The sequence below is a fragment of the Rattus norvegicus genome, chromosome 19 (assembly GCF_021556685.1).
Source record: "Rattus norvegicus strain SHRSP/BbbUtx chromosome 19, alternate assembly SHRSP_T2T, whole genome shotgun sequence".
Classification (NCBI taxonomy): Eukaryota; Metazoa; Chordata; class Mammalia; order Rodentia; family Muridae; genus Rattus; species Rattus norvegicus.
The window spans coordinates 65,673,071-65,700,358 of record NC_141552.1 but is presented as its reverse complement, the minus strand read 5'-3'; the positions used below and the strand labels follow the sequence as shown (position 1 = coordinate 65,700,358).

The 27,288-nt window shown below is 55.8% G+C and overlaps 1 protein-coding gene across 3 annotated transcripts in view; it reads left to right on the top strand.

Moving 5' to 3' along the window:
* Piezo1 (piezo-type mechanosensitive ion channel component 1) overlaps window positions 1–27,288 on the top strand; it is a 62,192-nt gene that overhangs the window by 30,197 nt on the left and 4,707 nt on the right. The window contains exons 2-40 of one of the 3 annotated variants that reach the window (XM_087594912.1): window positions 2,871–2,966; window positions 4,429–4,540; window positions 7,760–7,882; window positions 9,179–9,224; window positions 9,347–9,485; window positions 11,762–11,927; window positions 12,072–12,285; window positions 12,376–12,547; window positions 12,648–12,734; window positions 12,819–12,906; window positions 14,009–14,109; window positions 14,465–14,722; window positions 15,349–15,460; window positions 15,581–15,759; window positions 15,845–15,993; window positions 16,114–16,296; window positions 16,539–16,651; window positions 17,105–17,265; window positions 17,418–17,594; window positions 18,292–18,417; window positions 18,501–18,701; window positions 19,009–19,213; window positions 21,021–21,125; window positions 21,625–21,778; window positions 21,867–22,110; window positions 22,209–22,305; window positions 22,401–22,572; window positions 23,048–23,137; window positions 23,215–23,303; window positions 23,709–23,780; window positions 24,119–24,219; window positions 24,765–24,858; window positions 24,929–24,985; window positions 25,072–25,244; window positions 25,377–25,483; window positions 25,634–25,840; window positions 26,031–26,289; window positions 26,356–26,544; window positions 26,665–26,977. In XM_087594912.1, coding sequence (XP_087451038.1) covers window positions 7,849–7,882; window positions 9,179–9,224; window positions 9,347–9,485; window positions 11,762–11,927; window positions 12,072–12,285; window positions 12,376–12,547; window positions 12,648–12,734; window positions 12,819–12,906; window positions 14,009–14,109; window positions 14,465–14,722; window positions 15,349–15,460; window positions 15,581–15,759; window positions 15,845–15,993; window positions 16,114–16,296; window positions 16,539–16,651; window positions 17,105–17,265; window positions 17,418–17,594; window positions 18,292–18,417; window positions 18,501–18,701; window positions 19,009–19,213; window positions 21,021–21,125; window positions 21,625–21,778; window positions 21,867–22,110; window positions 22,209–22,305; window positions 22,401–22,572; window positions 23,048–23,137; window positions 23,215–23,303; window positions 23,709–23,780; window positions 24,119–24,219; window positions 24,765–24,858; window positions 24,929–24,985; window positions 25,072–25,244; window positions 25,377–25,483; window positions 25,634–25,840; window positions 26,031–26,289; window positions 26,356–26,544; window positions 26,665–26,977 — 5,434 coding nt within the window. In that variant the 5' untranslated portion in view covers window positions 2,871–2,966; window positions 4,429–4,540; window positions 7,760–7,848. The remainder of the gene's footprint in view (window positions 1–2,870; window positions 2,967–4,428; window positions 4,541–7,759; window positions 7,883–9,178; window positions 9,225–9,346; window positions 9,486–11,761; window positions 11,928–12,071; window positions 12,286–12,375; window positions 12,548–12,647; window positions 12,735–12,818; window positions 12,907–14,008; window positions 14,110–14,464; window positions 14,723–15,348; window positions 15,461–15,580; window positions 15,760–15,844; window positions 15,994–16,113; window positions 16,297–16,538; window positions 16,652–17,104; window positions 17,266–17,417; window positions 17,595–18,291; window positions 18,418–18,500; window positions 18,702–19,008; window positions 19,214–21,020; window positions 21,126–21,624; window positions 21,779–21,866; window positions 22,111–22,208; window positions 22,306–22,400; window positions 22,573–23,047; window positions 23,138–23,214; window positions 23,304–23,708; window positions 23,781–24,118; window positions 24,220–24,764; window positions 24,859–24,928; window positions 24,986–25,071; window positions 25,245–25,376; window positions 25,484–25,633; window positions 25,841–26,030; window positions 26,290–26,355; window positions 26,545–26,664; window positions 26,978–27,288) is intronic. The other 2 variants (NM_001434583.1, NM_001434584.1) reach the window with 2 other exon arrangements.

Below are 27,288 nucleotides of genomic sequence, written 5' to 3'. Positions count from 1 at the left end.
GTTGCGTTCCACCTTATTTAGGAGTTTATTGGTTGGCTTGATTGGCCAGCAAGCTCTGGGGATCCACCCGTCGCTGTTTCCATAGCCACCCGCCTCCCCATGAAGTTAGAGGTGCATGCTGCCTACCACACACAGCGTTTCACACCTGCATCAGTCTACCGTGTATTATCCAAGTGTGCATACGTGTGTGAACACAGCTACGTGCATGTCACGGCGTGCTGGTGGAAGTCAAAGGGCGAGCTTGGGTGTCGGTCCTCACCTTCTGCCTTGTTTGGCACAGGCTTTCTCTGCAAGTCCCTGTTTGCTTTTGCTAAGCTAGCCGGCCTGATCACTTCTGGCGAGTCTCTTCTCTTTCCCTCCCATCATCTCCCGGTTCAGGTGGGATGGAATTGCAGGGACAAGTAGTTCTGCATCTGCCTTTTGCACAATTCCCGGGACCTAAACTTGGGTCATCAGGCTTCTGAGGCAAGCCACCAAGACTCCGTCCTTAGCCTGGTGTTTCATCTCTTTACATGGGTTCTGGTGATCTGAACTTAGGTCCCTGTGCTCATATGGCACATGTCACAGGCTTTTGATCACAGCCCCTCACATACTTGGACTGGTTCAGTGCTGGCATTCCTGGTTCATGAGATCAAACCAATGTCCTCAGAGGCAGGACCTGTCACATCAGAGATGTTGGATAGGAAAGAGTTCATCGTGGGCCCATGGATGGAGGGACTGGTGGGTAGGTGGCTGGATAGATATGGCTGGCTACATAGACAGGTGGACAGCTGGGCAGACATCCACCTGACTGGAAGCAGCCACCAGCTAGTCTGAGGGAGGATGCTGTCTCTGTGACGCTGGGCTGGCCTGCCCTGGTTGGGTTGAGAAGTGAAGCCCTTCAGACAGCTTTGCCACAAATGCACTTCCCTCCTGCCTCTTGGGCCAGAGGAGATTGATTTTTTTCTTTTAAATGTATCATTGTTGAAAACTTGAGATTTGATTTGAGAGAACTGAGCCGTGCGTGGTAGCCAATGTATGTCAGGAAGAAGACAGCACCCTGACTCCAGGAAAGCCCTTGGGAGCCAAGAGAAGTGCAGCCATGGCCATCACCCCACCCCCAGTCCCTGCAGGCTCCTTGGGGAAGCAAGTGCCCTTGGAAGTTTGGATACATCTTATGTCCACTGTGATCCTGGAGGAAGACTGTGTCAGGGTACAAGCTGAATTCAGATGGAGTCCCTCACCCAAAGTGGGCAATGTCACCTGAGGAGGTGACTGGTTCCACTTAGGTTTGTTTATTTGGTTTGGTTTTGGCACTGGCAATGTCTTAGTTAGGGTTTTACTGCTGTGAACAGACACCATGACCAAGGCAAGTCTTCTAAGGACAACATTTAATTGGGGCTGGCTTACAGGTTCAGAGGTTCAGTCCATTATCACCAAGGGGAACATGGCAGCATCCAGGCAGGCATGGTGCAGGAGGAGCTGAGAGTTCTACATCTTCATCTGAAGGCTGCTAGTGGAAGACTCAATTCCAGGCAGCTAGGATGAGGGTCTTAAAGCCCACACCCTCAGTGACACACCTACTCCAACAAGGCCACACCCACTCCAAAAAGACCACACCCACTCCAACAAGACCACACCCACTCCAACAAGACCATACCTTCTAAGAATGCCATTCCCTAGGCCAAGCATATACAAACCATCACAGGCAATATCACTTATAGTATAATATTTTAATTTTTTAACCTGTGCTCTCTGAGTCTCTGCCACTTTCTTCTGGAGGAGCCTGTTTCTGAGGCCAGTTTCTGTCCCCAAGCTCAGGTCTACCCTGGCCATCCAGGTCTGTTGTCGGTTCTGCGTGGTTCTCATAGCTGAGGAGGATGAGTGGAGGAGGCCCACTCTGAGGAGAGTACTCTCAGCGGGATACTGAAGTAGGGTTAACGCTCCTGGTCACAGAAAGTCCAGTCTTGGGATTACTTTGTCCAGGAGGGAATCGGGGTTCCTGATACACCCTGGCTCCTTGCTCATGGTCTGCTAACCTTAGTTGTCTAGGGCAGTCGGTTTCTGAAAATAGCAATTGCCGGAGGGGGGTGGGAGGTGGACAGCATGGAGACAACTTGTAGTGAGTGGTACTGTGTGTGGCCGGGCTCTCTCACACAGCATGTAGACCTTCTTTGTCCTGGCTCCTTTCGAAACCCATAACACAGGTAGAAATGGCTGGGACTGAGGACTAAACAGGGTCCCAGAACCTCATCTCCCGGAAAACCCCATGTTTCTGGGAAGAAACTTACTCATTTGGGAAATGGCCAGCCACGTTATCTGCCTAGGGCTTCAGGTCCTTTGGCTTCCCTGGCAGACGTCAGCAGGACGGTGTAGGGCAGCAGGTTATCAGGGAAGTCCTCAGAGAGAAGCTATGCTGTATCGGGGACACGTGCAGGCAGAGTGGTGGGAAGCCAAGTTCAGAACCGCATCGTTCTGCCAGTGACTCAGGAGGGGTGCCAGAGCTCTGTCCCAGTGACTTCCCACATGGTAGTATGTGGAACCATTCCTCAGTTGAGCCGCCTGCCAATCAATAAACGGAACTTCAAACAGACGGCAAAGCAAGTGAAGGAGGGACGGGTGCCAGAGCCCTGCGTGGGTAGGATTATGTCGAGTGGCCAGAACCTTGTGTGTGTACATGTATGAGTATGCAGATTGCTTTGGGACCGTCCTGCGGTATCATGGAACCTGGGCGTCTGATGACCAGAACATGGGTTTTCTGTCTGTTGTGCACAAGCCTTATGTAAGCAGGCTTACAAGGGCGAGGAAGGGGAACCGGGGAGGTACTGCTCCCTCACGTGAGGGCTGCCCCTACTGTTTGTTGGTGTACTAACCATTTGTCTCCCCTCTAGCCTCCCTGTTACGCTTCAATGCTCTCTCGTTGGTCTATTTGCTGTTTCTACTGCTGCTACCCTGGCTTCCAGGCCCCTCAAGACACAGCATACCAGGTAAGGGGCAGGATGGGGATGGAGCCCAGCTCCTTGGGGGGCTCTGACCACAGGGTAGGGGCTGGGTATTTGGAGAGGTACCCTACAGAAAGCTACAGGCTTGGCTCAGTTTTAGCAGCCTGGGTAACTCCTCCGGCTACACTTGTAGCTAGTTCAGTTTGTTTCTTACTGCTGGTTGCTTGCCACAGGTGGCCCTATTTCCTTGATGTGGATCCCCATCTGTCACTGAGCATCCCTCAAGAGGCAGAGGGAAGGGCTGGAGAGATGGCTCAGTGGTTAAGAGCACTGGCTGCACTTCCAGAGGTCCTGAGTTCAATTCCCAGCAACCACATGGTGGCTCACAACCATCTGTCATGGGATCCGATGCCCTCTTCTGGTGTCTGAAGACAGCTACAGTGTGCTCATATAAATAGAATAAAAAAATCTTAAAAAAAAAAAAGGAAGGCAGAGGGAATCAGTAGGTCCTTAGGTCCTAGTTGTCCTGTGCAGGTAGAAGGTTTAGGGATCTGCACTGCGGTCCATTCCTTCAGGCAAGTTACCAGGACTGACCATGTTGTTCTGCCCAGAGAGGCTCTGGCCAGCTTGTCTTTCTCACCCTGTAAAGCCACGTCCTACCTTGGACCATCTTGCTATGTGGAATTGGGCCACAGTGGGTTTCATCAGGGTCTGAGCTGGGCAGGGGTATGTTTTACTGTTTTCTGCCTTCCGAACAGTAGATGATATGCAGGCCAGTCCCAACGTTGTGCCCATACGTGGGAGTGGACAGTGATACCACAGGAAAGTCTGCTGGGCCTCAGGTCTCCATGTAAGATGATGTGGGACTGGTTAGGACCACTGTGTCCTCTCAGCCCAGGCAGCTGAGGCAGTGGCCTCAGAGGGGCAGAACATCCTGAAACCCTTCATCCCAGGTCTGGTATCTATGTCGTAGGTGCCTAGAGTCTGTTTTGTGGTGTTCGGTACGTGCTCAGTGACCCGTCCCCTAGTGGACCTGCATTCCTAAAGTAGGGAAGCCCCTCTCTTGCCTTCTGAGTTTGTGTGGTTCAGATCCTCAAGGCAGTGACCTGGGGGACATCAGCACTGAAGTGAAAGACCCTGCCTCAGGAGACACTGCGAGCGTCACAGCCAAGTGTCTGAGGGTCAGCAGAGGTCAGGGCTGGGACTGATGTGACAGCCTGGGGCCTGGGAAGGCACTTACAGCCTTGGCACTGCCCTCGAGTGCTGGATTCAGCATGCGTGGGTCCCAGTAAGAGTGGACTTTCTGTAACAAGTCGCCCTGCCGAGAGCCACACCCACCGGCTTACAGGGCTGCAGTCAGGTTGTGAGCCCAGTTGTGCCTTTTCAGAGGGCTTCGGGGATCAGCTTCCTTGCTCTTCCTCCATTGGAGCATCTTTGGATCATGGCGCCTTCTACCTCAAAGCCACGATGGCTAACTGAATTCTCTCCACATCCCATGGCTCTGTAGCTCTCCTCACTGCTAATGCTCTGTGAAGACAGCCACTGGTGCTCCAGGACAGACTCCTCTTGTTGTTAGCTGTGACATCAGACTGACCACTCTGCCTTGGTCTCTTTGCCATGTGAGTCACATGTGTTTAAGGGCAGAGATTGGGCAGGGCTGCCTCTGGGTTCACCGTTCTGCCAACCGTCGCAGGGAGGTGCCCAGCCCGGTGTGCTTTGGAACCAGAAGGTCTTAGAGAGTGGGTAGGATCTGGAGATGCAGGGACAGATATTTGAAGAGTTCAGCCTAAACAGTGTGCGGGCAGCCACTGGGCATGAAGCCAGCCAGACACTGGGCCCCTCTAAGACACATAGCCTAGGTACAGGGTCCTTTTTCCTGTGTTGAGCCTTCGGTGAAGGTCTGGCTTCCATACTCTGCTCACCATAGAGCCCAGGCCTTCTTGTCCACAGGCCCTCTTTGGAAACAACTTGTGTGTCAAGGCTGTTTCATGCCCTGTGAACAGCTGGAAATACTCCTGATCGGCCGTGGGAGGCACAGACTCCCAGCCAGGCAGGACGGATCATGAGGGAGACTCGGAAAGCAGGGTGGGAAGTCTTTTTCCCTCTCGACCCTCCAAGTCTCTATCTGTCCAGCCTCAGAGGCCCTTCAGGGACATGATGCTGCCCGGTTTTTCCGGGTGTGAGAGGAAAATGTGAGGTCCGGCGGTGCAGAATGGAGCTCCCTGTGTGCCTTTATGATTTGCACAGCTGCTGCCCTGGCACTGGCTTCTGGAAGGTCTGACACGGCTGGGCCCTGTTCCCCATGTAGTAGGCGGCTGCCTAATTCTCAGAGGCTGGGTCTAAGCTGGGCTACACGAGAAGGAGATGCTAGGCCAGCTTAGGGCTGACTTTCCAGGTAGGACAAGGCAGGACGGGACAGAGTTGGGATGTATCAGAACCTAGGGTGTGTGGGATCTGCTCCCAGCCGCCTGCTTGTAATTTAGAGTTAGGAAGCTGACTCCCTGCCCTAGCGGAATTACCTCCCAGGATGCCCCTGAGAACTGGCCGCCCTCCATTTATTCCTCTCCCTCAGGGGGCCTGCTCCAGCCTTAGCCTTACCAGTCTGTTGGCAACACACACACACACACACACACACACACACACACACACACACACACTCATCTCTGTGGCTCTTAGCTGTTAGGTACTGTGTGACTGGGGGAGGGATAGCAGGGTGACAAACAGTTGATTGGTAGGTTACTGGGGTCCTTGCCCTCTCAGGACAGACTCCTGCACCCTGGGAAGCTGGGTCACAGCTGGCTTCTTGTTCTCTAGGTTTATCCGAGCTTTTCTCCAAAGTAGACGGAGAGAAACCTTCCCCAACTTCTCCTTGCCCGGGTGATCCTCAGCTCAGACTCTTGGGCTCATTCTCCACCATATCCTTTCTTTGTCCTGTCAGTGTGTGGAATCAGATGTACAAACGACATTCCTCCTCTCTCTAGGACCCTAGGCAGCACACCCTGGCCAGCTCACATTAGAAGGACAGTGTTTGCCAACAGCTCATGAGATATTGTTGAGGGAACCTGTTTAGGGGCCGGGAGTGCTCAAGAATCCAGCCTGCATGAGTCCTGGGAGGGCTGTGGTCACTGGGGATGGGGCATGAAGGTGGGAAGGAGGCAAGAATACAGGGAAGCAAAGGAGAGAGTGAGAGGCACCCATGAGCCCGAGCTGACCCATCGGTGGTTTTAGGAGTTCCAGCAGGGTCAAGGCACAGGTCAGGTGACGAGTCTGCTACTCTCTCTACTGTTAGAATGTCTGGAGGGGAGAGGGGCAGCTCACTTCCTGTTTTTTCTAGGAAGCACCTATAACAGTGCACACTTTTAACAATTTATTTATTTTATGTATGTGAGTGCACCGCTGCTGTCTTCAGACACACCAGAAGAGGTCAGGCTTGTCTCTCCTTCACTCTCTGATACACTTCCAGAGGTTGGGCACTGGAGAGTAGCTGGACCTACTCTCCTGCTCAAGGCTTAGCTCAGGTAGCCAGCGAGACAGGGCACTGGGCCAGGTGCACAGTGTGGCTGAGCGCTAGACCCTTCCGGGGTGGGACCTACAGGGAGGAAAAAAGGAGTGGATGTCATCAATGAAGCTAGCCCAGCGGGGACCAAGGTCAGTGCTATATGTGAGAGACCCATGGCTCTGAGGTTTGCAATGACAATGACCTCCTTAGCCTTGGAGCCTGATTTGACAGAAGCTGCTACAGTGGGCTGACTGCTCGCCCACAAGCGAAGAGCTAGAGGCTAGCCCCAGACTGTCCACCCCACAGGTGAAGAGCTAGAGGCTAACCCCAGTGTCCACCTAGGTCTCATAGGGCAGTCGTCCCTGAGGAGGCTATGGTCTGCAGCCAAGGGCCTCTCTGCTGGGTGGGCTAGCTGGAGTGGTTGGTGGCAGAATCCGGCTGTGGAACAAATTTAGCATGAATGTACAACCCGCCAAGCACAGCGTGTCCCTGTGTGACAAGGGTCCCCTGGTTTGATGACTCCCAGCCTGTCTTTCCCATGAAGTGATCAGTGGAACAAGATCTTAGAGGGCTGCTACTCTGGGCCCTGAAGTTGGGGACTCTCTCCTGTTTGCCATGGCTTTGTGTGACTATGAGTGCTGGAGGCTTTGGCTCTGCAGCACCCCAAATGGAGGCGGCTGGAAGCCCACATTTTTGGAGGCATTTGGTCCCCACCGCCCGGGCCCCTTCTCTGGGATAGCACCCTCCTTGTGACTTCATGTCCAGCCTCCACACAGGGACAGGCGAGCATAGCTGTGGTAGATAGGGTTTCTTGTTTTTCTGTTTGCTTCTCCTCGTTCCCAAGACCTAGCAGGGATCCCTATACGCTAACTGAATAAGAAAATTCGATGGTGTCCCACCTGTTCAGGGGCTTGGACAGTGTTGGTCTTTGGGAACAGGGTGCCTCTGTGTGTGCCAGGATAGTAGGGAACAAGGCCAGTGTAGCGTCTGTGCCAAGGTTGCTCCCTAAACTTCCCTGAACAGTCTCTGCCAGTCCCTTCCCCATTCTAGGCTGACATTCTCCATTAGAAACCAGAGTCACAAGAGTGTCTGTCAACCAAGCACCAGTAGGTGCCCCCCGGTAGGTCGCAAGCCCCCCTGTGGGTCACTCTCATCACTGGTGGCTTCCGATGCCTCCTGGAAGGCACTGAGTCCTGGTTCCTCGCAGCTGGTCCCCTTGCTCAGAGCCTGTGTGCACGCTGAGCGTGTGTCTCAGGCACGTGGACAGCGCACGGTCTACCTGGAGGCTATCAGGGTAAGCAGTATCCCGCTGATCCGTGCTCTGCCCATTCCGTCACAGGTCACACAGGTCGCCTGCTTCGTGCACTACTCTGCCTCAGCCTCCTCTTCCTGGTGGCCCATGTTGCCTTCCAGATATGCCTACATACCATGCCTCGCCTGAACCAGCTTCTGGGACAAAACTGTAAGTGATCGAGGAGCGACTGGGGTGTGGGGTGGGGAAAACATGAGTCCTGGGGCAGAGCGGATGAGGGTACCAGCTGGGAACCTCCCATCTCCAGCCTCATTGGGCCACCCTGCCTTACCCAGGCTTCACCCAATATGGGCTGCACCCAGGCGCCTGACCATGATTTATGCGCGACTCAGATGGCCAAGTCCGCATGCTCCTGGCAGTGATGTGGTCAGTGGGGCCGTGCCAGTCCCAGAAGGGCATCGGGTGGAACAGTCTCAGGGCTTCTGGTGTCTACCTGTCAACATCTTCCTCCTATGCCTGCCTGTAGCCTACTTGTGTGTCTGGATAACACCAGGGCTCCACCGTGTCCCTGTCTGTCCTTCGTGTCCCTGCCCTTGTACCTGTGCACAGCGTCTCCAGGGGCACCTGTCTTCTCGTCAGTGATACCAGCACCCTAGCTTTATGTGTCAAAGTCCTGGGCTTCAAGTCTCTACCACTCTGGAGTCCGGTCCGGCTTCCTGGACCATTTCCAGCCCCACCTACCCTGAGACTTCCTGCCACTCACAGCCAGTACACCAACCAGTCAGCATGAGTCTACCTGGCTGCCTTCTGTTCCCCTGTCCATAAAGATGGCATTTCCAGGGGCCAGAGAGATGGCTCAGCGGTTAAGAGCACCCGACTGCTCTTCCAGAGGCCCTGAGTTCAAGTCCCAGCAACCACATGGTGGCTCACAACCATCTGTAAAGAGATCCAGTGCCCTCTTCTGGTGTATCTGAAGACAGCTACAGTGTACTTATATATAATAAATGAATAAATCTTAAAAAAAAAAAAAGATGGCATTTCCAGCCAAGAATGGCACTTGGGAGGTAGAAAAGCAGGAGGATAGCTGTAAGTTTGAGGCCAGCTTGGTCTTCATAGCAACTTCTAGCCAGGATTATAACAGAGAGACCCAGGGCTGGAGAGATGGCTCAGCGGTTAAGAGCACTGACTACTCTTCCAGAGGTCCTGAGTTCAATTCCCAGCAACCACATGGTGGCTCACACCCATCTGTCATGGGATCTGATGTCCTCTTCTGGTATGTCTGAAGACAGCTACAGTGTGCTAATATACAATAAATAAATAAATCTTAAATATAATAGACCCTGTCTCAAAAAGGGGTGGGGAGAGGTCACATTCTGGAATCACTGATACTCTATCCTATGTGAGATCCCCAGCTGCCATGCCCGCAGGGTCCCCAGATCTCACGAGAACAACCACTGGGCACCCTGCCTGGTCTCAAACCTCCTTCTTTAATCCTTTTCTCTACAGGCAGCAGCCTTTGGGCAAACGTGTCTCAACACATAGGGGTTACAAGGTAAGAACCTCATTCCCTCTGCACCCCTGTGAGCCCCCCACCCACACGGGTTTCTGAGTCCCAGGGACGGCCTCACATCTCCTCACCTCCCTCTCTCACTCTGCTCTCCCTGCCCTTCACAGGCTGGACCTGAAGGACATCTTTAACACCACCAGACTGGTGGCACCTGACCTGGGAGTGCTGGTGGCATCTTCCCTTTGCCTTGGCCTCTGTGGACGCCTCACAAGGAAAGCCCGGCAGAGCCAGCGCACTCAGGAGCTGGTAAGGGACTGCAGCAGCCGAGATGGTGGTGAGGGTGTTAGGGTTCAAGTCCCACTGTGGCGGTTTAGATGTATTTTATTTGATTTTATTTGTCTTGTTTTGTTTGAGACAGGGTTTCTCTGTGTAACAGAGCCCTGGCTGTCCTAGAATTTGATTTGTAGACCAGGCTAGCCTCAAACTCAGAGAGATCTGTCTGCTTCTGCCTCCTGAGTGCTGGGATTAAAGGTGTGTGCCCTCCACCACTGCCCAGTGACAGTTTTGATTTTAACACTTTAGACATTTTTAGACTTTTGTAGTTGTTTGGAGGATGTTTATATATTGCAAGTGAGGAGGGACATGGAAGAGGAAACCGTGGTCTGCCATTCTCCTGCTCTCAGACCTGTGGCTCTGTCCACTGGAGCCTGCTCTGCAGGACCCCGGTTCTTAGACACCAGAAACCCCAATAGATCTGTGCTATGGGAACTGTCACTTGTGGGTATCGGGCAAGCTGAAGTATGCCAAACTGGGTTAGGGCCTGAGGGGGTCATGGTTGCCTCCCTGCATGACCTGAGGCTGTCTCAAACTTATTTCTGGGGTGAGATGGGTTCCCAGGGGCCACAGCCGACACTCAGCTGAGCCCTGTTCCAGGGCTGTGGTCCAGCTTCCCCACACCATGACAGGCTTAGCCTGTTCCCCCATCCCCCGAGCTGAGATAGGATTTATGGCCACCCAGGTGTCTTAGTGCAGGCACACCCTGCTATTCTCACACAACAGGTCCCAGAACCCATTTATCAACACCTGACACTTGCTGGGCTCTAGAGGAAACCAGAGAGGGGTAGGGACTCCAGGAGCCTCAGGAGGTTGGGGGCTGGGTGGAGCAGTGAGGATCAGGTAGCTTGGGGGGGGGGCATCTATCCCTGTCATCAGCTGTCCCTCTCCTCCTTTGCCTGGAATTACTCATTTGTCTCAGTGATTCTCAAGAGGTTCCCGGGGCCTAGGCCAGGTCATCTTATCTCTCCCCCCCACCCCCCGCCGGGGCATGCTCTCCCCCTAGACTAGCACAGGAAGGATAGCTATGCCTCCATCCTTCGCCCACATCCTCATTGGCCTTAGTCCTAGCTTCTCTGGGCTTGTAGGAGTGAGCTCAGAGACCAACCATTCTGTCTCCTGACCTGGCCTCTAATCTTCATGCTTCTAGTCTATGAACTCTGGGACCCTGATAGCCGCCTCAGCTGATGGCCTGTGAGGACAGGCAGGCTCTTCAGGCTCCTCTTTATGCCCAGACTCCCCACCTTGCTCTGCAGATGGGAAGCCGCCTGAGAGGTTAAGTCACTTTCTTAAGGCTAGACAGTATGGAGCCTATTGGAGGTGCCCATGCCATCTATCTAGCTCCAGAGTCAGGACACTCAGCCTAAGAACCCAGGATCCCCTCAACTGTGCCCACAGGCACAGCTGGGGACATGGGCTGCCAGAAGCTGGCTTGAGCTAAGGCTGCTGACGACAGCCCACGTTCTTTTCTGCCATACCCTGGCCTTTTCTGAGACCTAGGATCCAACTCTGTTCTGGGAAACCTTCTATCAGTGCCAGGGAAAACAGGTCCCGTTGAGTGTCGGTCTCCTGCCCCAGACAGGGACTGTCCCATTTCATCCCACGTAACTAATCACTTCTGTCATTCTGGAGGGTCAAAGCTAGCGGCAGTCCTAAACGCGGCATCTTCTGAGCTACAGAAAGGCTGGGAAGTGCTCAGTTGGAGAGCTGGAGGTGCTGATGCTGCTGTGTCCCCCAGAGTCCCCTTCACCCCCTAGAAGCCCCACAGGGTACAAATGTAGCCCCTTGCTCTCCCTGATCTATGGGATTGGGGGAGTCATCTGTCATCTCTGGATCAAGGATTGTGGCTCTGAAAAATGAGTGTTCAACCTTTTCCCCCTCTGTCTTAAAAGAGCCCCTTCCCAGGAACCCCACAAAACTGACACAGGATCTTCAGGGGCAGATCTGGGACCTGGGTGGCTGTCTTGTCTTTTAGGGCATCCTGGCCCTGACGGGGCAGAAAGATATGTTCCACGTGTTCCAGGATAGCTGGGATATCCCATACCCCGCCTGACAGGATTTTGTGACTCAGATAGGATGGGGCTTTGGGGGTGCGCACTCTGAGAAGGGAGAAAGGCTCGTTTCAGGCTGTGGGTGACATCAGTGGGGCAGCTGTGGGACAGGCCTCATCTCTTACTTCAACTGGGCAGAAGAGGCTGGAGCAGCCTCCGTGGTGATGACTTTGACGTCACTTCCCCATGACTTTTTAGCAGGAGGAGGATGACATAGATGCTGCCCCCGCCGCAGGGCTGCAGGGAGCCCCCACCCTGGCAACCAAACGCAGGCTGTGGCTGGCCCCTCGCTTCCGGATCACGGCGCACTGGCTGCTGGTGACCTCCGGACGGATGCTGGTCATCGTGCTACTGGCACTCGCAGGTACCCTGGGCACCCTGGGGTAGGGGATAGCATCTTGGCACTGCCTGGAACCGAGGTGCTGGTGGGGGGGGGTGACTCCGCTTCCTGATGGGCCAGGCCAGGAGTGACGCAGAGCGCCTGTGCCCACCCCCACCCCCCCTGTAGGCATAGCCCATCCTTCGGCCTTCTCCAGCGTCTACCTGATGGTGTTCCTGGCCATCTGCACCTGGTGGTCTTGCCACTTTCCTCTCAGCTCCCTGGGCTTTAACACCCTCTGCGTCATGGTGAGCTGCTTTGGCGCCGGCCATCTTGTTTGTTTATACTGCTATCAGACACCATTTGTCCAGAGCGTGCTACTTCCTGGCAGCCTCTGGGCCAGGTAAGGCTCTCACGTAGGCCCTCCCATCCAGCCGTACGTAGCTCTGCTGCCCACAGACCCGGCAGTCAGTGGCGTGCCCTCTCCGAACAGGCTATTTGGTCTCAAGAACTTCGTAGACATCCCTAACTGCTCCAGCCCCAACGTGCTGGTACTCAACACTAAGCATGCTTGGCCCATCTACGTGAGCCCCGGTATCCTGCTGCTGTTGTACTACACAGCCACCTCTCTCCTGAAGCTCCGCAAGGGCCGCTTCTCAGAGCTGGTGAGTCCCCGCTGTCACCTTTGTTGGCATCTGGCACACCAGTGAGGCGTCCTGGGAACTCCCAGCCCCGGCACTGCACTCAGGGTTGTGATCTCTACAGAGGAAGGAGATCCCGAGGGAGGATGAGGAGCATGAACTGGAACTGGACCAGCTGGAGCCAGAGCCCCAGGCTAGGGGCACCACCCAGGTGAGCAGGTCTCACCCAGCAAGGGTTTTGGAAAGTCATGGGGAGCCAGCTGCAGCGGCTGTCTGACCCATGTATCCTCTGCAGGGTGCGACGCCCACGACCACTGGACCCGACATTGACAACTGCACCGTGCATGTACTAACCAGCCAGAGCCCCGTCCGCCAGCGTCCTGGTGAGTTACAGGCTCTGTGGCCGTGGGATGCACGCCCTCCTGTGAACATTTACTAGTAGGCGCCCATTCGCTCTGATCTCTCTGTGGGCAAGTCTAGGCTGCCCCCTGGTGGCCACAGGTATTATACGCATACGCTTGAACCTCTTAGGGCCAGTCCTATGACTGAATAGCGGACCTCTTAGACCCTTTGGGTGGCCCGCCAGGTTTCCCATTTTCTGCTCTCAGGTGGGAAGCAGCCACCCATGGCTCAAGGCCCCAGGAGCCTCTGTCATTCTGAGAGTGCTGGCCTGGTGGGTTCGCTGGTCTGCATTACTGTGGAGACTGCTAGGTCTTTTTCTAGGTCCTTATTTCTTTTCCTTGAACTAAAAAAAAAAAAAAAAAAAAAAAATCCTTAATTACATTTTTAATTAATTAATTAATCAATTAAATTAGCAGGGGTGTTAGCATGTGGAAGTCAGAGAATAACTTACAGATTTGGCTCTTTTTTTTTTAAGATTTATTTATTTATTTATTTATTTCACGGTCACTGTCTTCAGACACACCAGAAGGGGGCATCGGATCCCATTACAGATGGGTGTGAGCCACCATGTGGTTGCTGGGAATTGAACTCAGGACCTCTGGATGAGCAGTCAGTGCTCCTAACCGCTGAGCCATTTCTCCAGCCAGGCGCCCTCTTTCTACTGTGGGGTTTCAATGCTGGTCCTCAGACTTGGTGCCAGGCACTCACCCTGCTGAGGAGGCCCCTCGCAGTTCTCTCTCCTTTGAACTTCGGCGTTGCGATTGTTTTCTGATATTGGGGGATCGGCTACGGCACCTTGAGTGCCAGGCTGACATGATACTATTGAGCTACAGTCCGTCTCTCCAGCCTTGCATCAGGCTCTTAAACAGTGAGGCCAGGCTCACACGACATTCCAGAAGGGTCAGATTCTTCTGTTGCTTTTTGGCCAGCATTCATTGTGGCTGCCTGGCGGGGGGGCCCCCCTCCCACCCGTAAAGCCCTGCCTCTGCAGATAGTCAGCTCCATCCTTTAGGCCCACGTTGAGAATGGGGGAGGGACTCCACGTGGTTCTTTTGTGGTAGCTAATATCAGTGCCGCCCCCAGTACGCCCCAGGCTGGCTGAGCTGAAAGAGATGTCACCACTACATGGCCTGGGCCACCTCATCCTGGACCAGAGCTATGTGTGTGCTCTGATCGCCATGATGGTAAGGAGCAGCCCTGGCCCGGCCCCGCCCCCGGCCAGGCCCGCCCCCGGCCAGGCCCGCCCCCGGCCAGGCCCCGCCCCACCCTGGCCCCTCCCCCATCCCGCCCCCGGGGCCACTGCAGTCTTATAGAAAGCAGGAGGTGGGATGTAGTTCATTTCAAAAACTGAGACCCAGTCACCAGAAACAGTGCTGGAACTGCCACTGTCAGTCACCAACATCCCATAACTATGCAGTGTGTGTGTGTGCGCACGTTGTGTGTGGGCTACCTCATTGGAGCCCAGTTTGGGGGTGTGGGGGCCTGAAGATCTGGCCAGGTATCCCATGCAGTCCCTGCTGACTAACCCTGGCTGTCCAGGTGTGGAGCATCATGTACCACAGCTGGCTGACCTTCGTCTTGCTGCTCTGGGCCTGCCTCATCTGGACCGTGCGCAGCCGCCACCAGTTGGCTATGCTGTGCTCACCCTGCATCCTGCTGTACGGACTGACACTCTGCTGCCTGCGGTACGTGTGGGCCATGGAGCTCCCCGAGCTGCCCACCACCCTGGGCCCTGTCAGTCTACATCAGTTGGGATTGGAGCATACACGCTACCCCTGCCTGGACCTTGGTGCCATGGTGAGTGTCACCCGCTGTATCTGGTTAGCGGTTGGGTTTCTCCCTGGGAGCCCAGGAAGATACCAGTGCTCTGCTGATTGGCCCTTGGCTTAGTTGAGTGGAGACTGAAGGAGAGAGTGTGTCAGAAGCCAACATTGGGTTCCTGTGGGTCCACCCTACGCTACAGATGTTGTGAGGAGTGGTATGCGGTCACAATGTCCTCCATGCTGAGTGCCTGTGTGTATTCTGCATGCCTGACAGGGCTCCATTGTGTGTGGCACTGAGTGTTCATGACTCAGGTCTAGTCCGTTTGGCTCTTGGATCACCCAAACATCCCTGCATGAGGCAGGTGTAGCATTTCCTGCCCACCATAACCCGGCGGACTTTAATACATCTCACGTGTGTGCCAGCATGAGCGACTGTAAGCGTCTGTACGCCTGCGAGCGTAAACTCGGGAGTCTGGCTGAAGGATGAAAGGTTTCGAGCCTGTGTCTGTGAGGCTTTCGGTCGGGTACGTCCTTGGATCTGTGACCATGTAGTCCTACGAGTGTTAGTGAGGTGGAATCTGAGGTTGCGAAGAGGCTGAGGGCTTTCCGCAGGCCCTGAGTCATGGGCTGGGCCCTCGGTGACGCCCCTGCTCCCCGCAGCTGCTGTATCTGCTCACGTTCTGGCTGCTCCTGCGTCAGTTCGTGAAGGAGAAGCTGCTGAAGAAGAGAAAGGCACCTTCGACGCTGCTGGAGGTCACAGTGTCCGACACAGGTGAGTAGCATGCAAGGGTGGCATGGGGGTGGGAAGTGGGAGGGTGGGGGGATGGAGCCTGCACACACACACACACACAGTATTCCCTGTCCTCACTTCGCCTTTCTTCCTGCTCTGCAGAGCCCACACAGACCCAGACACTGCTGAGGAGCCTGGGGGAGCTGGTCACGGGCATCTACGTCAAGTACTGGATCTACGTGTGCGCTGGGATGTTCATTGTGGTCAGCTTCGCTGGCCGCCTGGTGGTCTACAAAATCGTCTACATGTTCCTTTTCCTGCTGTGCCTCACGTTGTTCCAGGTGCCCACAGCGATGGGCAGGTAGGGCTTGTGTTGGGGGTGGGCTCTGTCCCTCACCTGCCCCGCTCACCAGTCGCCACCCGCAGGTCTACTACACTCTGTGGAGGAAGCTGCTCCGAGTTTTCTGGTGGCTCGTGGTGGCCTACACCATGCTCGTGCTCATCGCCGTGTACACTTTCCAGTTCCAGGACTTCCCCACCTACTGGCGCAACCTCACGGGCTTCACAGATGAACAGTGAGTAGGCAGTAGCGGCACCTTCCTTGTCCCTGTCCCGAGCTCAGACTCTCCGCTCCCGTTCACGATGGCTGCCCGGGGCAGGCCCGAGTTGAGGGGCTGATGGCTCTCTTCTGCCAGGTTGGGCGACCTGGGCCTGGAGCAGTTCAGCGTGTCGGAGCTCTTTTCCAGCATCCTCATCCCTGGCTTCTTCCTGCTGGCCTGCATCCTGCAGCTGCACTACTTCCACAGGCCGTTCATGCAGCTCACCGACCTGGAGCACGTGCCCCCGCCAGGCACACGCCGCCTTCGCTGGGCTCACAGGTTTTCTGCCTTCAAGGGCCACGGGTGTTTTTGTGGGATTGGGCGTGACGCTGGGGGCTGTGTCACAGAGTTAGCCGACCATCCTGAGCTTGAGCGGAAGCCGTGAGGCTGCTTTAACCCGTGCAGGCTTGGCCTAGAGTTTACAGGTGGACCAGTAGAGATGTTGTACGGGGGACAGGGGCCTGCCTCGGGGAAGCAGGAGACAGGAACGAGGGCAGGAAGTGACTCTTGGGCTTTCCCAGGCAGGATACAGTGAGCGAGGCCCCTCTGCTTCAGCATCAGGAGGAGGAGGAAGTCTTCAGGGATGACGGGCAGAGCATGGATGGGCCCCACCAGACCACACAGGTCCCTGAGGGTGAGTCTGGAAGGGGTGGGCAGTACACAGCCCCACGAGGCCCACAGGGTGCTAAGAAGCCTATCTCTGTTCAGTTTTACTACCTCTTGGATATCGGTTGGAGGAAGGCAGACAGGAACCCCAAGAGCTCCAGCCCTCCCTCCTTTGTGGCCCTTACCCTTTCTTGTTGAGCTCGGTCCCCTCCTCACCAAGGTCTACCTGCTTTATACCAAGCTGCACCACATCCCCATCCTCCTCACCAAGCCACATACATCCCTCTCTCTGAATCTTGCCTCTCCTCACTGAACCCCATTCTCTCCACCCCCCCTTATTACTGAGTCCCTCTCCCCTTTTACTCCACCCCCTTACTAAATCCCACCCAGCCTCCCCTTCCTTACTAAGCCTCACCGCCTATCCCTCCTGTCTGTCTCTTCATCAAGGCCTATCCCTCCTCACTGAGCCCCACCACCACAGGTACAGCCAGCAAGTGGGGCCTGGTGGCCGACCGGCTGCTGGACCTAGCGTCCAGCTTCTCCGCCGTCCTCACCCGCATCCAGGTGTTCGTACGATGTTTGCTCGAGCTTCACGTCTTCAAGCTGGTGGCTCTCTACACTGTCTGGGTGGCCCTGAAAGAAGTGAGTGTTCCAGTCTGGGCTGTTTCCTTGTCTGAGGCAGGATTGCTCCTGCCCTGGCGGCGTTGGTGGCTGCCCTAGACCAGGCCCTGCTGGGTTATAGCAGTCTAGTCCCGGTGCCACCTGGTCTGCCCGCTGCCTTCTGTTCTCCACAGGTGTCCGTGATGAACCTGCTGCTGGTGGTGCTGTGGGCCTTCGCCCTGCCCTACCCGCGCTTCCGGCCCATGGCCTCCTGCCTGTCCACCGTGTGGACCTGTATCATCATCGTGTGCAAGATGCTGTATCAGCTGAAGATTGTCAACCCACACGAGTACTCCAGTAACTGCACCGAGGTACAGGCATGGGGGCGCCCCTAGGGCCCAGGGGCCGCCTGAGGAGTTGCCGCAGCTCCAGTGATTCCTTATGGAACGTAGCGATGGGGTCAGTGGCTCCTGCAGGGAGAGCCAAGGGGGCCCTCAGGACAGCTGTGCCTAGGTTCACCTGGCTTCATTCTTCCTATTCACACCTGGCCTTGACCCACCCCCTTCCCCATCGAGGTGGCCCCGAGACTGACAGCCCTGTGAACCTCTAGCAGAGCAGCTCCTGTCTGCCCTGGACCCGACCTGGTGCTTCAGCTGTGGGATGGGCTTAAGATAGCACCTGTGGGGGCGGGGGTGGGGGTGGGGGTGGGGGTGAAGAGATGGCTCAGCGGTTAAGAGCAGTGGCTGCTCTTCCAGAGGTCCTGAGTTCAATTCCCAGCAACCACATGGTGGTTCACAACCATCTGTAATGGGATTCAGAGCCCTCTTCTGGTGTGTCTGAGGACAGTGATGGTGTACTCATACAATGAGTAAATAAGTAAATAAATCTTAAAAATAGAAAGGATAGGGGCTGGGGATTTAGCTCAGTGGTAGAGCCCTTACCTAGGAAGCGCAAGGCCCTGGGTTCGGTCCCCAGCTCTGAAAAAAAGAACCAAAAAACAAACAAACAAACAAAAAAAATAGAAAGGATAGCGCCTACAATCCCCATTCCACCCACGCCTCTTTGCAGCCCTTTCCCAACAATACCAACTTGCAGCCCTTGGAGATCAGCCAGTCTCTGCTGTACCGTGGCCCCGTTGACCCTGCCAACTGGTTTGGGGTGCGGAAGGGTTACCCAAACTTGGGCTATATCCAGGTGAGTGAGGACTGCCAGCCAGGGCGGATGGTCCTTGATGGCCCCAGATGGTCCCCACTGATCCCTGACCCCCGCCTTCACAGAACCACCTGCAGATCCTTCTGCTGCTGGTGTTTGAGGCTGTGGTGTACCGGCGCCAAGAGCACTACCGCCGGCAGCACCAGCAGGCCCCTCTGCCCGCCCAGGCTTTGTGCGCTGATGGCACCCGCCAGAGGCTGGACCAGGACCTACTCAGCTGCCTCAAATATTTCATCAACTTCTTCTTCTACAAATTCGGGCTGGAGGTGAGCTGGGTGTCCTTTTGGCGGGAATGACAGCAGGGGGTTCCACTGAGCAGCTCTAATGATGCCCGGGTACTCTAAGCACAGCCTACCCTGAGGCTAGCCCAGATGTTTGCCACATGCCCAGGAAGGTCAAGAAGGTTGGATTGGGGCCTCCCTGGCAGGAGTAGACCTGAGGCTAAGGTCTTCCCCAGCTATGGGGCCCCTCATCCCTGAGCCTTGGCTTCCGATGGAGATATGTCTCGCCTCCGCTGTCCTAGGACGGCGGGTGGACCTGGAGTCATATCTACCCCCTTATATCCCCCTCCAGATCTGCTTCTTGATGGCCGTGAATGTCATCGGACAACGCATGAACTTCATGGTGATCTTACACGGCTGCTGGTTGGTGGCCATCCTTACACGCCGGCGCCGTGAGGCCATCGCCCGCCTCTGGCCCAATTACTGTCTGTTCCTCACGCTGTTCCTGCTGTACCAGTACCTGCTGTGCCTGGGCATGCCTCCCGCACTGTGCATCGGTAAGCCACAGGCCGAGGGGCTCGGTGTATGTGGTGGCACAGAAACTCCTGGGCTGTCTCCTCCTCGCTCTCCTAACCTTGGCACAGCTCCACGTCTACATTCCCGCCAAGGGAGCCCGCTATATCCTCTGTAGCCTGTACATTCTCTTCGGACCATTGGAGCTAGAGCTGTGATATTTCACACGGTCCTGGCTCGAGGTTGGCTTCCTGAGGGCAGAGTGACACAGCCCCTCCTGACAGCCTACGGCAGCAGTATCCTCGTCAAGTGTGTAGTCTGTAGCGAAATGGCCCCAGCTCTTTTTCGTAGCTGTTCTCAGTTCGGCCTTTCTCCTGTGCTCTCTTGTCTCTTTCATGAAGCTTCTCCCATCCTGTGACATTTCTGGACAGCCAGGTTGGTGGCTTTGCCACATGCCTCAGAGGTTGAATGTGCCCGGTTAAGCATGAGGGACTTTATGGGCACATAGTTCATGGCGGTGCTGCGGACCTGGTGTGGCCCATGACTGCTCATTTGACCTGTTCAAAAGCAACCTCGCCTGCCCACATCTGGGTGCAGCAGGCACCTGGTTAACACAAGGTGACCGTCTGCTGCTCCAGGGAAGGCTTTTTAGTTTCTCAGTGGGGGAGAGCTTGCATTTTTCTTTTTTGTTTCTAAGATTTATTTATTTTTTTTATTTATATGAATGTTTTCCCCAAGGCTTTGTCTGTGTACCATGTGTATACAGTGATATTAGATCCCCTAGAAGTGTAGTTACAGATAGTTGTGAGCCACCATGTGGGAGATGGGATTTGAACTCAGGACCTCTGGAAGAGCAGCCACTGCTCTTTGCCACTGAGCCATCTCTCCAGCCCAAGCTTGAATTTCTCAACTATGTATTTAAAGTTTTTTAATCATCCTAAGGGCGGGGGTGGAGCCCACAGTTTACACATTAGGCAAGCGCTCAGTCACCGAGCTCCACCCCAGTGCCCACTCTTTGTTTTGAACAGAGTGGAAAGTGTTTCAGGTCCCCAGATTGTCCTCCTGTCCCAGTTTGTGACCATTCAGTAAATATCCCCGGCTCACCCTGCTCCCTCTTCCAAGCTGGGTGATTCCTGGGGTTTTTCTTGTCCTCCGTGTCCTGGGTGAATGGACAGTCTTTCTTCCCTGTGAGATTTCCTGGGAGGTCCCCCGCTTGAGTGGGCTGTGTACCTGGGACAGTTCCACACATTTCAGATGTGTTCTTAGAGGGCTCTGGTTCTCCAGAAGCATGCCCAACCCCGCATGTCCCTTCTCTCTCCTCCTCCATAAATCTGCTGGGTTCAGTAATGTCACAGAGTGGAGTGGTGTAGTATGTCTCTGTTGCAATTAGCTTCTTTTTCTTGATGTTGTGCTTTCTGTGAGAGGTTATGGCGGGGCCCTTGAGGTGTTCCTGTTCACTCTGGAGCCTGTCAGGCATGGTTGCCTCGGCAACCACATCCAGGTTGTATAGTAGCTGAGGGGGTGTCTGGTTAGTTCTCACTTTGTGTTTTATTATTTCTTGTTGTTAAGTCGTATGAACCATAATATATCCCAGACACTGGCATCTCCTTGGGAGGTACCTGCCCTGTCTCAGGTGAGGCTCACCATGGTCTTCTGGTGTAGCTTCTGCTTAGAAATCATGGCCTGTTAGACTCTCTGAATCTGAGGGTCAGGTCCCAGAGACTGAGAGTGAGGTGAGAACAGGTTCTGACCACACGTGAATATATGATATGGTAGCGGGCCTCCGGGGCTCCTAGCAGCAGAAGGGATAAGGACAGCCTTTGCCCTGGCTGACACGTTCCCTACCCACAGACTACCCGTGGCGCTGGAGCCAGGCCATCCCCATGAATTCTGCGCTCATCAAGTGGCTGTACCTCCCTGACTTCTTCAGGGCCCCCAACTCCACCAACCTTATCAGTAAGTGCCCCCCCATCCTTACCTCAGGGTACCTGCCGAGAGAGTGTGTAAGGACTCACAGGCGGGGCGTTCGTTGGATGCTCAGGGACCTTTGCCTGGAACCAGCAAGAGGACAGTTGTTCCGATTGTTGACAGCTGAGTGTTGCTTCACTCCATGGGAGAGCCATGTCACCCGCAGCCTCCCCGAGATGGGACTGAGGTCTGATCCTCACACACACAAAACATGTCCTGGAGTGTATGTGCGCACACACAGTGATTCAGACCCGTGTGTTCTCGGGCGTGCACGCAATGGCCTCACGGGTGCAGGGGGCATCCGCGGCAGCCTGTATTCCCTGACACATGTGCCTGTGTACAGTACACCCACAGACTGGTGTGTCCTCAGTGTGATGCCTCCCCGTTCCCAGCTTTCATGGATAGACGCTTTCTCGGTTGTGAAGTGGGAGTTCTTCCTCCTCTGCCTGCAGGCCCCAGGCCCCTGAACACCTCTCCTGTCCTGCAGGTGACTTCCTCCTGCTACTCTGCGCCTCCCAACAGTGGCAGGTGTTCTCCGCAGAGCAAACGGAAGAATGGCAGCGCATGGCTGGCGTTAACACTGACCACCTGGAGCCCCTGCGTGGGGAGCCCAACCCTATCCCCAACTTCATCCACTGCAGGTGGGTCCTACACTGACCACTCTGAGGCACTTGCCAAGGGGCTTGTCTGGGGCGAGCCGGTAACCTCAGTAACATCCCCCTTTGCCAGGTCCTATCTGGATATGCTGAAGGTGGCCGTCTTCCGCTACCTGTTCTGGCTGGTGCTGGTGGTCGTGTTTGTCACAGGGGCCACCCGCATCAGCATCTTTGGGCTGGGGTACCTGCTGGCCTGCTTCTACCTGCTGCTCTTTGGCACCACCCTGCTGCAGAAGGACACACGAGCCCAGCTCGTGCTGTGGGACTGCCTCATCCTCTACAACGTCACCGTCATCATCTCTAAGAATATGTTGTCGGTGAGCAGTTCGCCCACACAGCCCGGCCCCAGCCCACCCCAGCGCCCCCCCCCCCCCCGGTTAACCTGTCCTCCTCACTCCCGCCCCCACCCCCCCAGCTCCTGTCCTGTGTCTTCGTGGAGCAAATGCAGAGCAACTTCTGCTGGGTCATCCAGCTCTTCAGCCTCGTGTGCACAGTCAAAGGCTACTATGACCGTGAGTGTGGACGAGGGATGTGGGGGAGGGGCAGGCGCAAGGAGAGCCACTGCTTCCCGTGCTGACTCCTAGCCATGCTGGCCTCTAACCCACAGCCAAAGAGATGAAGACCAGGGACCGGGATTGCCTGCTGCCTGTGGAGGAGGCCGGGATCATCTGGGACAGCATCTGCTTCTTCTTCCTGCTCCTACAACGGCGCGTCTTTCTCAGCCACTACTTCCTGCACGTCAGTGCTGACCTGAAGGCCACGGCCCTGCAGGCCTCCAGGTCCGCCCAGATGCTCCTCCTTGGGGTGGAGAAGAGCTTTCCCCCATCCATCCTCAGCAGGGGTTTCTTCTACATTAGCGTCTCCACTTGATCCCAGCACCAAAAGGGACATGAAAGGACCCCTGGTGCCTTGGTATTATCATGGCCACCCTTTCTGCCCATGGCTGGACACACTAGAAGGTAGCAGCGTGTCCTGAGTGTCCCCCGGCTGGAGGGCTGAGACATGGTATCATGCTCCCAGCACAGGTCTCTGCCCCTGGAGCTAAACTTAGGGTCAGCAGTGTCACCTACCAACCCCAATGCTCTTTTCTGTGATGGTTTTCTGCCCCTGATAAAGAGGTGACAGGTACTGACTCTTAATGGCTGTGGGTGGCAGGTGAGCTCTCTAGGCACTGGGGCTGAGCCCAGCCAGTCCCGGAGGTGGAGAGAACACACGTGTCTGAGATCAGTGCTAAGCTCTTGCTCCTCCCTGCAGGGGTTTTGCTCTCTACAATGCGGCCAACATAAAGAACATCAACTTCCACCGTCAGACCGAGGAGAGGTCCCTGGCCCAGCTGAAAAGACAGTAGGTGTTATCTGGGCTCGGGACCCTTCGGCTCCTCTCTGGCCAGCCTGGCACTCAGAGCTCCTTCCTACCTGCAGGATGAAGCGCATCCGTGCCAAACAGGAGAAATACCGGCAGAGCCAGGCAAGCCGTGGTCAACTCCAGTCCACAGACCCTCAGGAGCCAGGTAAGTGCTGACAGGACTCCCCACCTCAGAGGGTATCCCCGACACACCCACACTCCATCCAGGCATGTGTGCTGCTCAAGTCTCCCTGCACCTGTGCAAGCGGTGTGCAACAAGGTCCCACTCCCTTGTCTTGTGCTATCACGGGGCCCCGCCCCAACCCAAGTCCTGTGCTATGCAGTGTGTTCCCCTTTGTCCCTGCAGGCCATATGGCCACCTGGGACCGTCTACCTGCACTTGTGGCCCCTCTCCATCCCTCCAGGGCTCTGAGACATGTGGCACCACAGGGAACCTTGCTACTGCAGGAGTCCTGTGTTTCTTTCTGTCCCTGCCATGTGCCCTTGTGCCCAAGACAGGCTGCTGTCACAGCCTCCCCTGCTTGTTCACGCTTGCCTTGCCCCTCCACAGGGCCTGACAGCCCAGGGGGTTCCTCCCCGCCACGGACACAGTGGTGGCGCCCCTGGCAGGACCACGCCACAGGTACCCCGCCTTGACCCCTCTGCACTCCTGCTGTTGACCCTCCTGCCTAATAGCTTCTCCTCGTCCTGTCTGGTCGTGTCAGGCCCTCTAACCCGTGTGTGGCTCTCAGTTCTGTGCATGGACTGCCTTCCCCATCCTGCTGAAACTTGCATAGGATTGTCCCAGTGGGAAGGGTGGCATTCAAGCGAGAGGGTGGAAGATACTGAGGGGGAGTTTCATACTTAATGGATTTGCTACCACCCAACTCAAAACCAGACCCGGGAACTCCAGAGCTTTTTGGGGTCCTGGTGTGGAGACTGGCTCTCTCACACATACTCTTCCCTACCCTGTGACTATAGTCATCCACTCTGGTGACTACTTCCTGTTTGAGTCGGACAGTGAGGAGGAAGAGGAGGCCCTGCCTGAGGACCCCAGGCCTGCAGCTCAGAGTGCCTTCCAGGTGAGGTAGAGCCATGCCTTCCTGCTCTGTCTGTGGAGTTTCTGAGTGGGGCAGTGTGCAGGGACAGACATCAGAGGGACGTGGGATCCATTTCCTTCCTATCAGGAAGTCGACCTAGCCCTTCAGACCTGCTCAGGCAGCTAGAGAAACAGGCTGCGGTGTGAGGCTCACCAATTGCTCCTCTGCTCTTACACCTTCCTCCTTACCTGATGGGCTCTATGACTGCCACCAGCTCTAAGAGAAAGGCCACATGTGCTCACTGGAAACTGCTATCGCGGGACCAGGAGAGGCCTTGTCTGTCTTTGAGGCCCTGGCACTGGTCATGCCAGGTAGCTACATGTCCATCTCTGGAGTCCATTTCCAGAGAGGGCTTGGAGAACTGAAGCCCCACAGACAGACAGAGAGCAGGCTCTGGTTCCTGGCCGGCCATATCTGGTACACGGCTGGCTCTCCATCATCTTCCTTGGGAGGGGACCATGATGCCAGGCTGAATGGATGTCTGGTCTAGAGGTGCCAGACTCCTAACCAAGAAATCTGGCTGGCAGATGGCATACCAGGCATGGGTAACCAACGCCCAGACAGTGCTAAGGCAGCGTCGTGAACAGGCACGGCGGGATCGGGCAGAACAGCTGGCTTCTGGTGAGTTGTACCTGGGGGTTCCGGGAGGAAAGGTATAGGACTGCCTGATACTAATTACGTCTGTGGCCAGGAGGCGACTTGAGTCCTGAGGTGGAGCCGGTAGACGTCCCAGAGAATGAGATGGCAGGTGTGTGGGCTTGCTGGGAAGGGGGCAGAGGGTTGAGGGCTCCTGTGGCTAGCCAGCCCTCCAGCACTGTCCTGCCCTCTCTGCAGGCCGTAGCCATGTGATGCAGCGCGTGCTGAGTACCATGCAGTTCCTGTGGGTGCTGGGCCAGGCCACAGTGGACGGGCTGACGCGCTGGTTGCGTACGTTCACGAAGGACCACCGCACCATGAGTGATGTGCTGTGTGCAGAGCGTTACCTGCTCACCCAGGAGCTTCTTCGGGTAAGCGCCCCTCGGGCCGAGCCCCTCCTATACCTCATCAAGGCCACATCCCTAACTGCAGCCCGCTGGGCACATGTGGGACAGAGCTGGGCCAATCCCAGGGGCCTGAGAGCTTCTCCATCCTCCCTGCAGGGTGGAGAGGTACACCGAGGGGTACTGGACCAGCTTTACGTGAGCGAAGATGAGATCGCACTGTCAGGTCCTGTGGAGAACCGTGATGGACCCAGCACAGCCTCTAGGTCAGTGCAGGGTTTGGGGTGAGTCAGGTGTCCCCATTTCTGCTTGTCCCTGGAGGAGCCATCGAGGAACAGCATTGTTCTGTCTCAGTTACTCCTGTCCTCCCGGCACCAGTCCTCCAAACTTTCTCTCTGTAACCTTTTCTCCCACAGCGGGCTGGGAGCTGAAGAGCCTTTGAGTAGCATGACAGACGACACCGGCAGCCCCCTTAGCACTGGCTACAACACTCGCAGTGGTAGTGAGGAGATTATCACCGACACTGGGGGCCTCCAGGCTGGGACCTCCCTGCACGGCTCCCAAGAGCTTCTAGCCAATGCTCGTACCCGGATGCGCACAGCCAGTGAGCTGCTGCTGGACAGGTGGGACGGGGTTAGGCTGTGTGCAGGTTTCCAAGGGAATTCTCCTGAGTAGGAAAAAGCTGGTGAGGGAGGAGGGAACAGGCTAGGCCCAGGCCTGTGGGATCAGAGTCTGTCTGTTGCCCTGGCTCTGGGGTGAGCCTCTATACCCCAGGGGTGCTCTTGTCCCCAAACTCCTGTGGTCCCGTGGCAGGCGCCTGCGTATCCCTGAGCTGGAGGAGGCCGAGCAGTTTGAGGCACAGCAGGGCCGGACGCTGCGGCTGCTCAGAGCCATGTACCAGTGTGTGGCGGCCCACTCAGAGCTTCTCTGTTACTTCATCATCATCCTTAACCACATGGTGACAGCCTCGGCTGCCTCCCTGGTGCTGCCTGTGCTTGTGTTCCTCTGGGCCATGCTGACCATCCCGAGGCCTAGCAAGCGCTTCTGGATGACAGCTATCGTCTTCACTGAGGTGGGTTAGCAGCTTGTAGGGTAGGGGCTGGGCCACATGATCCATGCTGAGTGCCCTGTCCTGCAGGTCATGGTGGTCACCAAATACTTGTTCCAGTTTGGCTTCTTCCCCTGGAACAGCTACATAGTGCTTCGACGCTACGAGAACAAGCCCTACTTCCCTCCGCGCATCCTGGGCCTCGAGAAAACGGACAGCTATATCAAGTACGACCTGGTGCAACTCATGGCCCTCTTCTTCCACCGCTCGCAGTTACTGGTGAGCAGGCCCGCCAGTGCAGGGGTGGCAGCGCTGCAACTCCAGGCATTGAGCCTGATCACCCAGTCTGGTCTAAGCATGACCTGGGTCAGGCTCCTCACCAACCTGTGTTCTCCGTAGTGCTATGGCCTCTGGGACCATGAGGAGGATGGTGTCCCCAAGGACCATTGCAGGAGTAGCGAAAAGGACCAAGAAGCTGAGGAAGAGTCAGAGGCTAAGCTGGAATCGCAGCCTGAGACGGGCACTGGGCATCCTGAGGAGCCCGTGTTGACTGGTACCCCCAAGGACCACATCCAAGGGAAAGGAAGTGTTAGGTCCAAGGATGAGATCCAAGATCCCCCAGAGGACCTTAAGCCCCAGCACAGGAGACACATCAGCATACGCTTCAGGAGGAGGAAGGAGACTCAAGGACCCAAAGGAGCAGCAGTCGTGGGTGAGAGCCCAGGCTAGATCCCTGCCAAGTTCCTGGGAGGGGAGGGGACACAGATGACCCCCTCAGTTGGAGATGGCCAACCCAGCACATGGACAACCCATTGGGAAGCACACAACCGCTCAGTGCTTTCCCTGTATCCGTCCTTGGAGTTGTTCCTACACGCAGGATGGGTATCTATGGGCTGAAGTCTCAAGGCCACCCCAAGAGAGGTCACTGAGGTAGTTGCCCCTCACTGGTGACTGTGGGGAGTTTTCTGTGCTGTCCACGGAATGGGGTGAAGTCAGCCTGTTGGATCGGACACCCAGTCCCTG